At 36.8% G+C, this 13554-nt stretch overlaps 1 protein-coding gene across 4 annotated transcripts in view; it reads right to left on the bottom strand.

The window, feature by feature from the left end:
- Positions 1–13554, bottom strand: part of FAR1 (fatty acyl-CoA reductase 1) — a 64914-nt gene that overhangs the window by 37360 nt on the left and 14000 nt on the right. For all 4 annotated transcript variants that reach the window (XR_002517062.1, XM_009186530.2, XM_017948590.2 and 1 more), the window contains exon 2: positions 725–920. Coding sequence is in view for 3 of the 4 variants with exons in the window: in XM_009186530.2 (XP_009184794.1) it covers positions 725–913 (189 nt within the window). In the remaining variant the exon portion in view is untranslated. The remainder of the gene's footprint in view (positions 1–724; positions 921–13554) is intronic.

Here is a 13554-nt window from a genome sequence, read left to right as displayed (position 1 = left end):
ATTCTAATTATAAAAGAAATGTTCTACTTGAAATTCCTTTTTGAGATATGCCTGCAGTCAGATTCCTTATGTGTACCAAAATTGAGCTTATAGCTTTCCAATTCAACTTATTATTTATTAGTAAATGCCAGATAAATTCATTCACTTTGAGAGAATTCACAAACTTATGATAGTGAAATAATTTTACTCCAGCTCATTTCCATTTTTTCTTACAATATTTTTCCCAAGGCTCAAAATGTTTGACATAGTCTTATATTCTATATGGCCCCTCTGTCATCTATCAAATGGGAATATGTGACTTCTCTACCTCCTAATACTGTTGTGGGGGAGTAAGTGGTGTTTATAAATTTTATCAAAGCACAGTGTCTCACAGAATAGTAGGTAGTCTCACCACCTAATTACTATTATTATCAAAAGACTATTTAAATTATTTAGTAGTTACAAACAACCTCCCTCAAATGTTCTAAAAACATACTTTAAATACCTACCATAAAGGTAATTTAGAGCTTGTTATACAATTTTGCCAGTCACAGAGGAAAACTTTTTCTCCTTGTGATTCAAAAGTCATATCCAGTTTCTTGCCATCCTGTAGGAACTTACTAAATTTTTTTACCAATTTTTTCAGAATACGGAAGAAATATACTAAGCTACTGACGGTTACAATAATTACACACACAAGCACACACTTTTTTCTCCGTTCCGAGTGCTCATTTTCCATACTTACCTTGCCACTAAGGACTTCTTCCACTCGCTCTTGTGGTGTCTGTCCAGCTTTCTGCCTCACCAAAACATATACTGAATTCACCTTAGGACAAGACCTCAGCAACTTTTCCAGAAGCACCTTCCCTAGAAAACCGGTAGCTCCCGTGAGGAGGACATTCTTGCCTTCATAGTATTCTGGGATTGAAACCATTTTGATCCTAAGAAAAACATGGCAAATAAGCATTAGTTTAAGAATTCACCATCATTCTTACATACTAAAAATCTCTTGGTATTCAAATAAGTATTTTTAAAAGCAGGCAAAAGTCAAAATAGAACATTAACAAGACAGGACTCTAACCTCTAGTTCAATATAGTAAAGTGGAAAGAAGAATGAGAACTATAGCTTATTTTAACCCTGTGTTTTACCCTTGTATCACCTCAGACAAGTCACTCACCTTCTCTGGACCTGAGCTTCTTTGGTACAATTTGTACTAAAGGATGTGTAAAAATTCCTTCCAGCAGTAAGAACCCAAATCTTCATTCAATCTCAGTTACACCCTAAACACAAATGAATGGTGTTTCTCTGACTCCAAAGGGATTTATAACACCAAATACAGGTCAGCAGCAAGACTCAATTACCTAGCTTGTGTAACACTGGAGGTGTCATATTCGCCTATCAACACTAACTGAAACAAGAAGAGGTAACACCAAGCCCTTTTTACTACGTGTCTCTTAGTGACAGTATATCCAAAAAGTGCTTAAATCTCCCTTTTTAAAAAGTTAGAGTAAGAAATACATGAGCTGACTTATCTTCCCTACCCAAATTCCACTGAAACAGCAGAAAAGATATATTAAGAAAACAAACCATAATGAAAGGAAAAATAAAAACAAGGTGAAGAATTCATGCATTATATCACTACAAAAAGCTCTAACACATTCAAAACAATGCTCTGTATTGTTTAGAAATGCATACAGATGGAAAAATATTAATAGATGCATGAGAGGGAGTGCAATACAACCAGAGACAGAGTAAGGAGTTTGAATTGTATTTATGTTTTATTTAAGCTGGGGAGTAGATACATGTGATTTATGTCCAAATTTTTCATAATTAAAAAATATATATATTCCCATTAACAACCTGGAAAAAATAGCTCCATTAAACCAAGCCAAACAAAAAGGAAGAAAGAAAAGAAATAGAAGAATTTCTAGAAGAAATAGATAAGACTGAATTGGTAGAATAGCCATACCAAAAGAAACAGCAACCCAAGCAAAACAAGCACAGGAAAGGACTATAACGAGGCAAGAGCTCTTTTTACCAGTCCCCTAAATGGAACCTGGGAGAAAACACCAAGGTCAGGATCCAGAAGCTGGACTAAAGCATAAGGAAATCAAGGTAATTAAAAGACTGTTCATAGAACAGCAGAGCTGCTCATGACAGTCTTACATTCTGCATAAACTTTGGCTCCCAGGCTTAGTGTCTAGATCTGATTGAGAAGAGCATCCAGCATGGGTACCAGGGACAAAACAGAAGTGGAACTGATCCTGATGGTTGCTTCAAACCTCCACAATTGAAGGTGGGGAAGGCAGTGGATCAAGAGAGAGCTAACAAAAACTACCAAAAGAAAAAAGCATTTACAGCACTCAGAATACATTTTAGGTCCTCAGCCTCTGCTTCTGGCCTTAATGCAAGCTTGTCCAACTCGTGGCCCAGGATGGCTTTGAATGCAGCCCAACATAAATTCATAAACTTTCTTAAAACATCATTAGTTTTTTTTGTGATTTTCTGTTTGTTTGTTTTAGCTCATCAGCTGTCATGAGTGTCAGTGTAGTTTATGTGTGGCCCAAGACAATTCTTCTTCTTCCAATGCGGCCCAGGGAAGCCAAAAGCTTGGATATCCCCACCTAAAAGGAAACTCATGCAGAGCTCTCAACCATACCATCTGTGAAAAAGCTCTTTTGAGGAAACAGACCTCAAAAAACTAAAGGAAGCCAGTATCAGCTACCAAAACCAACCACCCTATTCCATTATAAATACGAATAGATACTCACAGATCATCAGATATTTTAAAGAAAAATACCTACAAAATAAAGAAAGACCAAAATGAAAAGCTAATAGAACTACAAAGGAAACTAAGGTAAGGAAAAATGTTAAGAAAACTTAAATTCCTATATTTTCCAAGTTGTTCACAAGACTGCTGCATCCATAATTACTAAAAAAGGAAACAAATAATATGAAAACACTTAGAAATTGGAAATTCAGGTGTAAGTACAAAATCCAATAAATAAATAGACTATTAAAATTAATAGCCCCCAAGTGAATTTAAGAAGGTCACCAGATTACAAGGTTTATATGGAGAAAAAATGTATTTCTATATACCAACAACAAATAGTGAAAAATTTTAAACTCAAAATTACACCACTTAAAACACTACAAAACACCAAAATTACAGAAAAAAGTAAGTGTTGGTGAAGACGTACAAAAATTAGAACAATCATACACTGTTGGTGGGACTGTAAAATGGCTCAGCTCCTGTGGAAAAACGTTTGGCAGTTCCTTAAAAAGTTAAACGGAATTATAGTATGATCCAGCAATTCCACTCCTAGGTAAACACACCAAAAAATTGAAAACAGTACTCAAACAAGTTGACACAGGTTTGTAAGGTTAATTATCCCCTATCCGAAATGCTTTGGATCAGAAGTATTTCATAGTTCAGATTTTTTTCAAATTTGGATTATTTGCATTATGCTTACTGGTTGAACATCCCCAGTATCTGAACATCTGAACATCTGAAATCTGGAAGCATTTCCTTTGAGCATCACGTTGGTGCTTAAAAGTTTTTCTTTTTGGATAAAGAGTCTCACTTTGTCACCCAGGCTAGAATATAGTGACGCGATCTCGGCTCACTGCAACCTCCACTTCCTGGGTTCAAGTGAGCCTCCCGCCTCAGCCTCTGAGTAGCTGTGACTACAGGTGCCCGCCACCATGCCCAGATAATTTTTGTATTTTTAGTAGAGATGGGGTTTCTCCATGTTGGCCAGGCTGATCTTGAACTCCTGACCTCAAGTGATCCACCTACTTTGGCCTCCCAAAGTGCTAGGATTACCGGCATGAGCCACTGCACCCAGCCAAAAGTTCTGAATTTTGGAGTATTCTGAATTTCATATTTTTTGATTAGGGACACTCAATCTATAGCAGCACTGCTCACAACAGCCAAATGGCACAAATAACTCACATGTCAATCAGCAAATGAATAAACAAGTTGTGGTATACACATACAACAGAATACTACTGAGCCATAAAAAAGAACAAAGTTCTGATACTTACTACAGTATGGATGAACCTCAAAAACATATCAAGTGAAAGAAGTCGGACACCAAAGGTCACATATTGTATGATTCCTTTCATATGAAATATCCAAAACAGATAAATCTACAGAGACAGAATGCAAATTGGTAGTTGCCTGTGCCTGTGGCATATAGGAATAGAGAGTATAGAGAAACTGCTAAGGGAGTTTTACTTTCAAATGATGAAACATTTTGGAATTAGATAGAGGTGGCAGTTGCACAACACTGAATGTACTAAATGCGACAGAATTACTCACTTTAATGGTGCTATGATTTGAATGTGTCCCCTCCAAAAATCAGTTTTTGCCAATGTGATACTATTAAGAGGAGGGTTAAGAGGTGATAAGGGCAGGAGGGCTCCTTCCTCATCAATGGGATTAAGGGCCTCATAAAAGTGGCTTCACTCAACATTGGGCTAGTTTGCTCTCTTGCTTTTCTTTTGCCTTCTGCCAGGCGAGGACACAACGTTCCTTCCCCCTGGAGGGTTCAACAACAACGTGCCATCTTAGAAGCAGGCAGCAGCTCTCACCAGATAACCAAAACAACTGGTACATTTTGATCTTGAACTTCCCAGCCACCAGAATGGTGAGAAATAAATTTCTGTTCTTTATAGATTACCCAGTCTAAGATATTTTGTTATAGCAGCACAAAACAGATGGAGACAAATGGTTATTTTATATTATATGAATCTCATCTCAATAAATTATTTTTTAAAAAACCATCAAGAATTGGAAAGGGATAGAAAAGATATATAAGACCTCTATTCTAAAACCTACTAAATACTGACAGAAATTAAACAATACCTAAATAAGTGGAGACATATACTATATTCCTAGATTGGAAGACTGAAGATGTCAATTTACCATCCTTAGAGTCAATATAATCCCAATCAAAATCTATGCTGTTTTTTTAATATAGAAACTGAGATTTTAAAATGTTTATGGAAATACAAAGAGCCAAGATTAGCCAAGACAAACATAAAGAACAAAGATGGAGAACTTACATTACCACATATTGAGATGTATTATAAAGTTACAGAAATGTAGTATTGGGACAAGAAGAGAATGGTGCAGAGTCAATTAGCCATATAGAAAGAATGAAATTTTGACCTCTATCTTACACTATACACAGAAATTCAGATAAACTGGAGATCTAAATGTGAAAGGTAAAACACTTATGTTTCTACAAGATTACAGAGGAGGACCATTTCCATGACTTTCATGTAGTCATTTCTTAAATAGAATATAAAAAGGAAAATATTGCTAAACTGGACAAAACTAAAATTACATTTATCCCAAGACATTAACAATAAAGAGAAAAGGCAAACCAAAGTAAAAGATATTTGTAATCTATATATAATGAAAACATTAATATCCAGAATACATAAATATGTAAATTCCAAATCAATAAGAGATAAACCAATGGAAAAATGGGCAAGGTTTGAACAAACAAGGAAGAGTATACACAATGGGCATTACAAAAGAGGATCGGGCCAGGAGCGGTGGCTCACACCCGTAATCCCAGCACTTTGGGAGGTCACTGGTCAGGAGTTCAGAGACCAGCCTGGCCAACATGGTGAAACTCCGTCTCTACTAAAAATACAAAAATCAGCTGGGCATGGTGGCACACGCCTTTAATCCCAGCTACTTGGGAGGCTGAGGCAGGAGAATTGCTTGAGCCCGGGAGACAGAGGTTGCAGTGAGCCAAGATCGTGCCACTGCACTCCTGCCTGGCCGACAGAGCAAGACTCTCTCAAAAAAAAAAAAAAAAAAAAAAAAGGATCGAAATGACCAATTAGCACATGAAAAGGGGCTCAACTTATTAGTTATTGAGTTAAAACCCCTATGTGATCCCACTTCACTGACCCTCAGAATAAGGGTGCAGAATAACTGGAACTCTCATCTTACTGCTGGAGGAAGTACTGGTTGATATAATACTTAGGAAAGGTGGTACTACCTGCTAAAGCTGAACATTCACATATCATATGACCTAGCAATTCCACTCTTAATTATACACCCAATAGAAATGAGTACATATGTTCATCAAAAGAACAAGCAAGTATGGTTATAACAGCACCATTTCCATTGGCCCAAAATAAAACCAAAGTGTTCATCAACAGTATACATACACAGTGTGGTATATGCATATGATGAAATATTTAAGAACAATAAAAATGAAGGTACGATCGCTAAAACACAATGTGAAGGGATCTCACAAAGGGAGCATTGAGCCAGTAAGGCCAGGTAAAAAAGTGTGTACTACTATATGCCATTTGTATAAAGTTCAAACTAGGCAAAACTTATCTATGGCCAAAGGTCTTGCAGGGAAGAAGATGGAGTGACTAGAAGGTAACATGAAGGAGACTTCTGGGATACTGGTGATGTTCTATTTCTTGATCTGGGAGGCTCATTTTTTAAAAATTCATCAAGCTGTCCACTTAGAAAATATGGACTTTCTGAATTTATTATATTTCGATAAAACATTTACTTTGAAAAATAAAAACAAACAGGGTGACCACATGTCCTAGTTTGCCTGGAACAAGCCTGGTTTATACATGCTGCTCCTGCTTAATTTTGATTAATTAATTTCTCAGAAGTGTCTCAGTTTGCATAATAAACTATATGGTTACCTTCATTGTAATCTACTTCAGGTTTGAGACTATTTCAAGATTTCAATGACAAAAAGCCTAATTAAAACTATAGAGGATTGAAGTTCAGATGAACAGTCCCAGCTATTCTGAAGGCTGAGGCAGAGGGCTCACTTGAGCCCAGGAGTTCAAGGTCAGCCTGGGCAACACAGAAGACCCCCATTTCTTTAAAAATAAATAAATAAAATGGTTTGATGTCAATAATCTCATATGGGAGATATGAAGAATAATTCTGCATCAATATAGTTCCTAACAAGTAGATATTAATGACAATTACTAAATATATATTAAATAGTATACTTAGAACATACCTAGGACAGCTAATTGTTTGAGCTTTTTGTTTTTCTTACGTAAAAATTTATTCAACAAATATTTTTTAAGGACCTACTAGGTACCAGGCACCAGAAAGTTTTCCATAGGTGTACATATGCATCTAGGACAGGGAAAGATATTAAGCAGTTTTCCCTCTAACAATTGAGAATTTAGAGCCTGAATATGTGATTAGTTCAACCCTAAAAAAAAACCAAAATGATGTACTTCCTTCAGTTATCAAGACATCTGCCCTACCAAAGCCTAAACAGCTCATCTCTCGCCAGCAAATAGCAGAAAATTTTTACCAAACTTAATTCTCCTCAAGCCTAACAGAATAAAGATTGCTTGCTAAGAGAGTTGTAGAATGAAGTGGCTTCTTTCAAAGCTATTAACAAATGATTTTATACTACTATAATGACTTACGGTTTTCCTCCTAGGGAAAAAAAAAAAAAAAACAATTCCCACAACTTAGCACAATGCCACCAAAAACTTTACAAGCACTAAATATTTTTAAACTCTGCCTCTGGCTCAAAGGAAAGCCGCATTAATTTGAAAAGAAATGTACTCTTGGCTTCCCCATCCAAACAATACACTTTACCCTACAAACTTACTGGCAAAGCCAATAAAAATGAGAGTTCTTTTAAGGGAAGTTCAGACTTGTCCTATCTTCCACAGTTCTGCCAGAGTGGCCAGAAGCAACTAGAAAAGCAAAAGCCATGAAAGGAATGCTGACAATCCTTCCAGAGCATGCTGTTCAGATTCCTACTACACAGCAAGATATCTACAAGTGCCTATCATCTGTTGAGAAGTAGCTGCACCACTGCAATATGAGAAAAGCTGCAACATTAGCATTCACACACATTTGGTGAAGGCGATGACAGGACTGTGGAAGGTGATTCACATTTATTTTCACTGTTCTTGGGCTGCTTTAGGAAATATCAGCTAGCAGTTGTAGCTAGCTATTTTGTTCAAAACACACCTTATCTTTTGACTCAAGTTAAAGAAGGAGAAATCTTTCTGAAGATCAGCAAAACGCTGAGTACCATGTATCACCATTATTTTCAAGGAATTCACTTAGGCTTACTTACAAAGTGGGTTTTCCTAGTGGCTGTAAAAAAAAAAATAAAATAAAATAAAATAAAATAAAATCACATATTTGCATTTGTAAGTGCCTTAAGAGAAACACATTACAAAGCTACTTAAGATATATTTACTTGCTAGGAGTTCAAGTCCAAACTCTGCCATTTAGCAGCTATGAGATCCTAAGATAAAGCTACTACTCTGAACCTGTTTCCTCATAGGCAAAAGAACACGCGGGTCTCATGGACCAAAAGAGTCTGAAATGATCACAAATGGAGAATCACAGAGAACTTCTAAGGTAACACTCCACTCAACATAAACCTGCACTTTTGTAACATGATTGTATTCTCTTAATAAATGCCCTAATATTAATGGAAGGTTAATCATGTTGTTTCATTAGTTTTAGAAATTTTGGGTAATTAAAGACAAGATCCTCTCATTTTCAACTTTTTAAAAGAGTTTTTTAAATAGATAAAGCAATTAAAATGAGAGATTGGAGTATTCTAATAATCAGAAAAGTATAAACCTGGTCCGAAGATCGTGAGTTATCACAATTGATTGTTCACAGTTATAGATAGAACTCTTTGTTCTACTCTTTCCCTTCTCACTACTGCACTTGACTAGTCATTTTTTAAAAAGCAGAAAAAATTAACATTTTTTTTAAAAAAGGCTGCTTTTTGGGGCCAAGAAATGAGAATTCCTTTTTCTGTATTAGAATTTAAAACAGCTCAAATTAATTAAAACTTTTACCATAATGTTAGCTGATTATTTCAGATACTTGCTAAGCAGTAAGACAAATATGAACAAATATATAAGAAGTGGGGGATGAGGAAAGGAAATGAGAGGAAATTCCATGGGCCAGCCAGGTAGAATAAGAATGAAGTTTGAAAGAAGACTCACCAGTGATGAGAAAAATATATAGTGAAGAGAAGACAGGGAAAGAAAAATTTATTTAGCACAAACTGTCTCTTTCTCATGCCTTCAGATACTATTTTCCAAGTCTCCTTAATAACTTTTCTTGCCTAAGGTCCCTCAGTTCATGTATATGGGTAGGGTGAAATTGGAACCAAATCTTCTAACTAAATCCCACTTTTAGAGAAGGCACATAAAGTTTCTACTTGTCCTTCAGCGTGGTGAGGCATCACAACATGAATGAGAATTGAGTGCACAGCACTAGGAGTTCAGAGAAAGTGAAGGGGTTAGAACTGATGATCCGGAAGGTCCTACCCAGTTCTAAAGTTGTATGACTCACCACAGGAGGAAACAACAGCAGTCTCCACTACAAGGCCTCAGCTTTTACTAACTGAATACAATAGACAAGAATCTGCTCCACAGAAAACTTTAACATATGAAATAAGACAAACTTTGCTGAGAATCCTTAAAAATTCCACATCATTGCTTTAATTAAAAGTTGATGGGCCAAACAAGCAACTCAGTATAGAAATTTTACTGTAAAAAAATTCAGGCTCTCTCTTCCTTTCTCCACCATCATTGTGTGTGCTCGACTCGGCTTCTCACCATGTCTTCTCACAAGAGTTTCCAGATTAAGCGTTTCCTGGCCAAGAAACAAAAGCAAAAAATGGTCCCATTCCCAGTGGATTTAGATGAAAACTGGTAATAAAATCAGGTACAACTCCAAAAGGAGACACTGGAGAAGAACCAGACTGGGTCTATAAAGAATTGCACATGAGATGGCACACATATTTATGCTGTGTCAAGGTCATGACCATGTTACCATATCAAGCTGAAAATGTCACCACTATCTGGACAGTTGGACATGTCTTATTGGGAATATATTTTTTTCTCTCTGTATGTGCTATGAAGGCACCAGTTGGCTGGGTTCAATAACAAATATGTGAGACCTTGCATTTCAAAAAAAAAATAAAAAATCAGGTAGTTAAAATCTAAAGGCAATTAGACTTTACCAGGATTTCCCTGAGGGCCATTTCCAGAGGCAGCCAATAAGAGAGAGAAAAGATAAGTGGTCTACTGTCAACCTTAGAACACTACTCAGAAGACCATGTTCCAGGTGGATTTAATTGACACTATCAATTTGAATAAAAAGATAACATTTTCAGGTAAGATGCACATATCAAAGATTTATTTCCAACCCCACCCTACCTGACCCACAGAGAGAATCTTACCTAGAGAGAATCTTTTATTGAAATATTAGAAACAAAAAACCCGCAGGGCAGTAGAGGTAATAAGGTAAGGTAGAAGATAAGAAGTTTTGGGGTCTCGCTTAAGACTAATAATAAATTCAAACATGTTTCTACAAATACCTATACCAAGGTAATCCTATGGATCACTTCAGTTTGAAAATATGCATTGGAACTTAAATGCCTTAAACTTAAATGGTCACCATGTTCACAAAGCAATAAAGTACACAGAGTAGTGAGCTATTAGGAAACTAAATATTTAGTGAAAACACTTCCAATACTGAATGAAATGAGGCCCAGCTTATAAACTGCTCCTTCCTAGATAACGTAGGCCCTTCATAGAAATAAGCCTTTCAGATAACCCGGTGCCAAGACACAGCAGAAATCCTTGGGGCACCGAGTCTAGCAGGTTTAGGTTAGAATCTAAACTTACCTGTTTACCTTGCCATTGAGCTTGCTTACCTGTTTGGGTCCGCAGTTTCTTTATCTTTAAAATACAGATAAAACACCCAGTCCACCCAACTCCACCTCATAGCATTTTTGTGAAGTTAAACACAAAACACTGGGCACACAATTACATTTCCTCATGCATCTTCCCTTTACTTCTATGATAATGATTCTCAGTATGGTCCTTCAGCTGTCAGTCTGATCTGTAAGATTTCAGAAATAGTCTAAAAATTTTTAATGTGATGCTCAACCTATATTTTCCTTCTTTTACTAATCTTTATTACTTAAATTCATTTCACTTCTTTATTAGATGGAAAATGTACTAAAAACATTACATGGTTACTTATGTATGAAACAAATAATTCACAGGACGCTAACAGGATGGATTTCTTGAATGGAGTGTGAAAAATTATTCTCCCTCTTGAGATAATGTTGATCTTGGGATTGGATGTACTATCTCCTGTGAGATTCACCTCGTTCACAATGTTCACTATATTCACAAAGCAATAAACTACATAGAATATACAAATATAGTACAATACTCAATATAGTACTGCAGTCAAGTCTAGACTGGCTCTGCTCGTATGCATCTTTCTGTATCATCATTTATTGTACAAACCCAGTAACTAACAACAGGTATGTTTGTAAGGCCTCTTAGTTCCATGTTTTAGCTGCTACACATTTATTTAGGGAAACTAAGTACTGCAATGGAAAGTCTCAAATTGAATATCTAACCATTAAATCCAGTTACCTAAAAATTTTACCACCTATAGCTATACCTGGAAGTCTGGCCCATTTACCTGTTTTTTTCTATTAAAATTGGCTCTTCTAAATCAAAACCTACCAATGAAGCTGGGCACAGCTGTTCGCGCCTGTAATCCCAGCACTTTGGGAGCCCAGGCAGGAGGATTGCTTGAGGCCAGGAGTTTGAGACCAGCCTAGGCAACATCGCTAGACCCCATCTCTATGAAAAATTGTTTAATTTCGAGACCAGCCTAGGCAACATCGCTAGACCCCATCTCTATGAAAAATTGTTTAAAAAAACAAAAAACTTACCAAAGGAGAGACAGTGGGGTGAGCAAATGGACAAAGAACAAAATATTAATATTTCACCTGTTTTTTTTTTTTTTTAAACTCCCAATCAGGTGCAATTCCTGTGTTTAACACAGCCATATCCAAGGCTGCTTTGTCATTAATTCTTTTTTTTTTTTTTTTTTTGGGGGGGGACAGAGTCTTGTTCTGTCGTCCAGGCTGGAGTGCAGTGGCGTGATCTCGGCTCACTGCAACCTCCGCCTCCCAGGTTCAAGCAATTCTCCTGCCTCAACCTCCCAAATAGCAGGGATTACAGGCACCCACCACCACGCCTGGCTAATTTTTGTATTTTTAGTAGAGACGGGGTTTCACCATCTTGGCCAGGCTGGTCTCTAACTCCTGACCTCAAAAAATCCACCTGCCCCAGCCTCCCAAAGTGCTGCAAAGTGCTGGGATTACAGGCGTGAGCCACCGCTCCAGGTGTCATTAATTATTTAACTAATTCTGCTTATCTCATTATCTTATCCCTTTCGGCTGGAAGACCACATGGTAGGAGTACTGAAAGAAATTCTAGCAGCAGATAGAAAGTTAAGTTAAATAATCTTTTAATATTCATTAGATTGTATGACTTTAAAAGTAAAAGAAAAAATAACTTCAAATGTCCTTTAAAAGGGGGAACTGGCCAGGTGCAGTGGCTCATGCCTACAATCCCAGCACTGTGGGAGGCCAAGGTGGGCAGATTGCTTGAGCCCATGAGTTTGAGACCAGCCTTGGCAACAAGGCGAAACCCCATCTTGAAAAAAAATACAAAAATAAGCCAGGAGTAGTGGTGCACACCTGTGATTCTAGCTACTTGGGAGGCTGAGGTGGAAGGATCACTTGAGCCCAGGAGGTCGAGACTACAGTTAGCCTTAATAGCGCCACTGCACTCCAGCCTGGGTGACAGAGTAAGACCCTGCCTCAAAAGTAAAAAATTTAAAAAGTAAAGAGGATAATCAACTAAGAAATAGTCTAAACCAGGAGCTGGCAAAGGTTTCTGTAAAGGGCCAGCTAACAAGTATTCTACTTTGTGAGCCATACAATCTCAGCAACAACTTCTCGGCTCTGCCACTGTACCACAAAAGCAGCCATGGATGATAAATAAATGAATGGGTGTGGCTGTGTTCCAATAATACTTTAAAAAAACAGGAAGACAGTTTGCAGGCCATAGTTTGCCAACCTCTGTTTTAAACAATGATTTCCAATATTCCACAAACATTCAGAAAAATGAAGTATAAATGAGAAAGACATCAATGGGAAAGCAGTACAGTCTAAATATTCGTTGTCTATGATTTCACTACTACTATTGTTACTGGCACAACACTGTAAAACGGGCAATAAATGCTTGTTTGATACAATAATATCTTCATAAACAAAACAACAAATTAATCCCAGGCTTCAGAAATATAGATATGCCAGAGGCTGAATGCAAAAGGATGACATTACCTATAGCCTTTTTCTAGGTATATACTTTTTAAAATCTGTATTTCTAAAAGGAAAGTCCATTAAGATATGCAGGGATGAGGCTTGGGCTGCATTATTTTGCAGAAAAGACTACAAGTGAACAAGAGCACAGAATATAATCCTGTCACAAACTCAGAGAAACTCTTGCCCACTACTTTGTTCAAAAACTTCATACAACAATAAAAAAAAAAAGCAGAGAATGTAAAAGTATGGATAGTAGTGTTGAATGGACAGTAGTATTCTGGCTACCTATCACTAGGTAACAAAATCACTCTAAAACAGTGTTTTCAAACAACCACCATTTTTTATTTTCTTTCACAATTTTTA

The sequence above is a fragment of the Papio anubis genome, chromosome 12 (genome assembly GCF_008728515.1).
Source record: "Papio anubis isolate 15944 chromosome 12, Panubis1.0, whole genome shotgun sequence".
Classification (NCBI taxonomy): Eukaryota; Metazoa; Chordata; class Mammalia; order Primates; family Cercopithecidae; genus Papio; species Papio anubis.
Note: the sequence above shows the minus strand (reverse complement) of the source record. Positions and strands in the feature narration are given on the sequence as shown.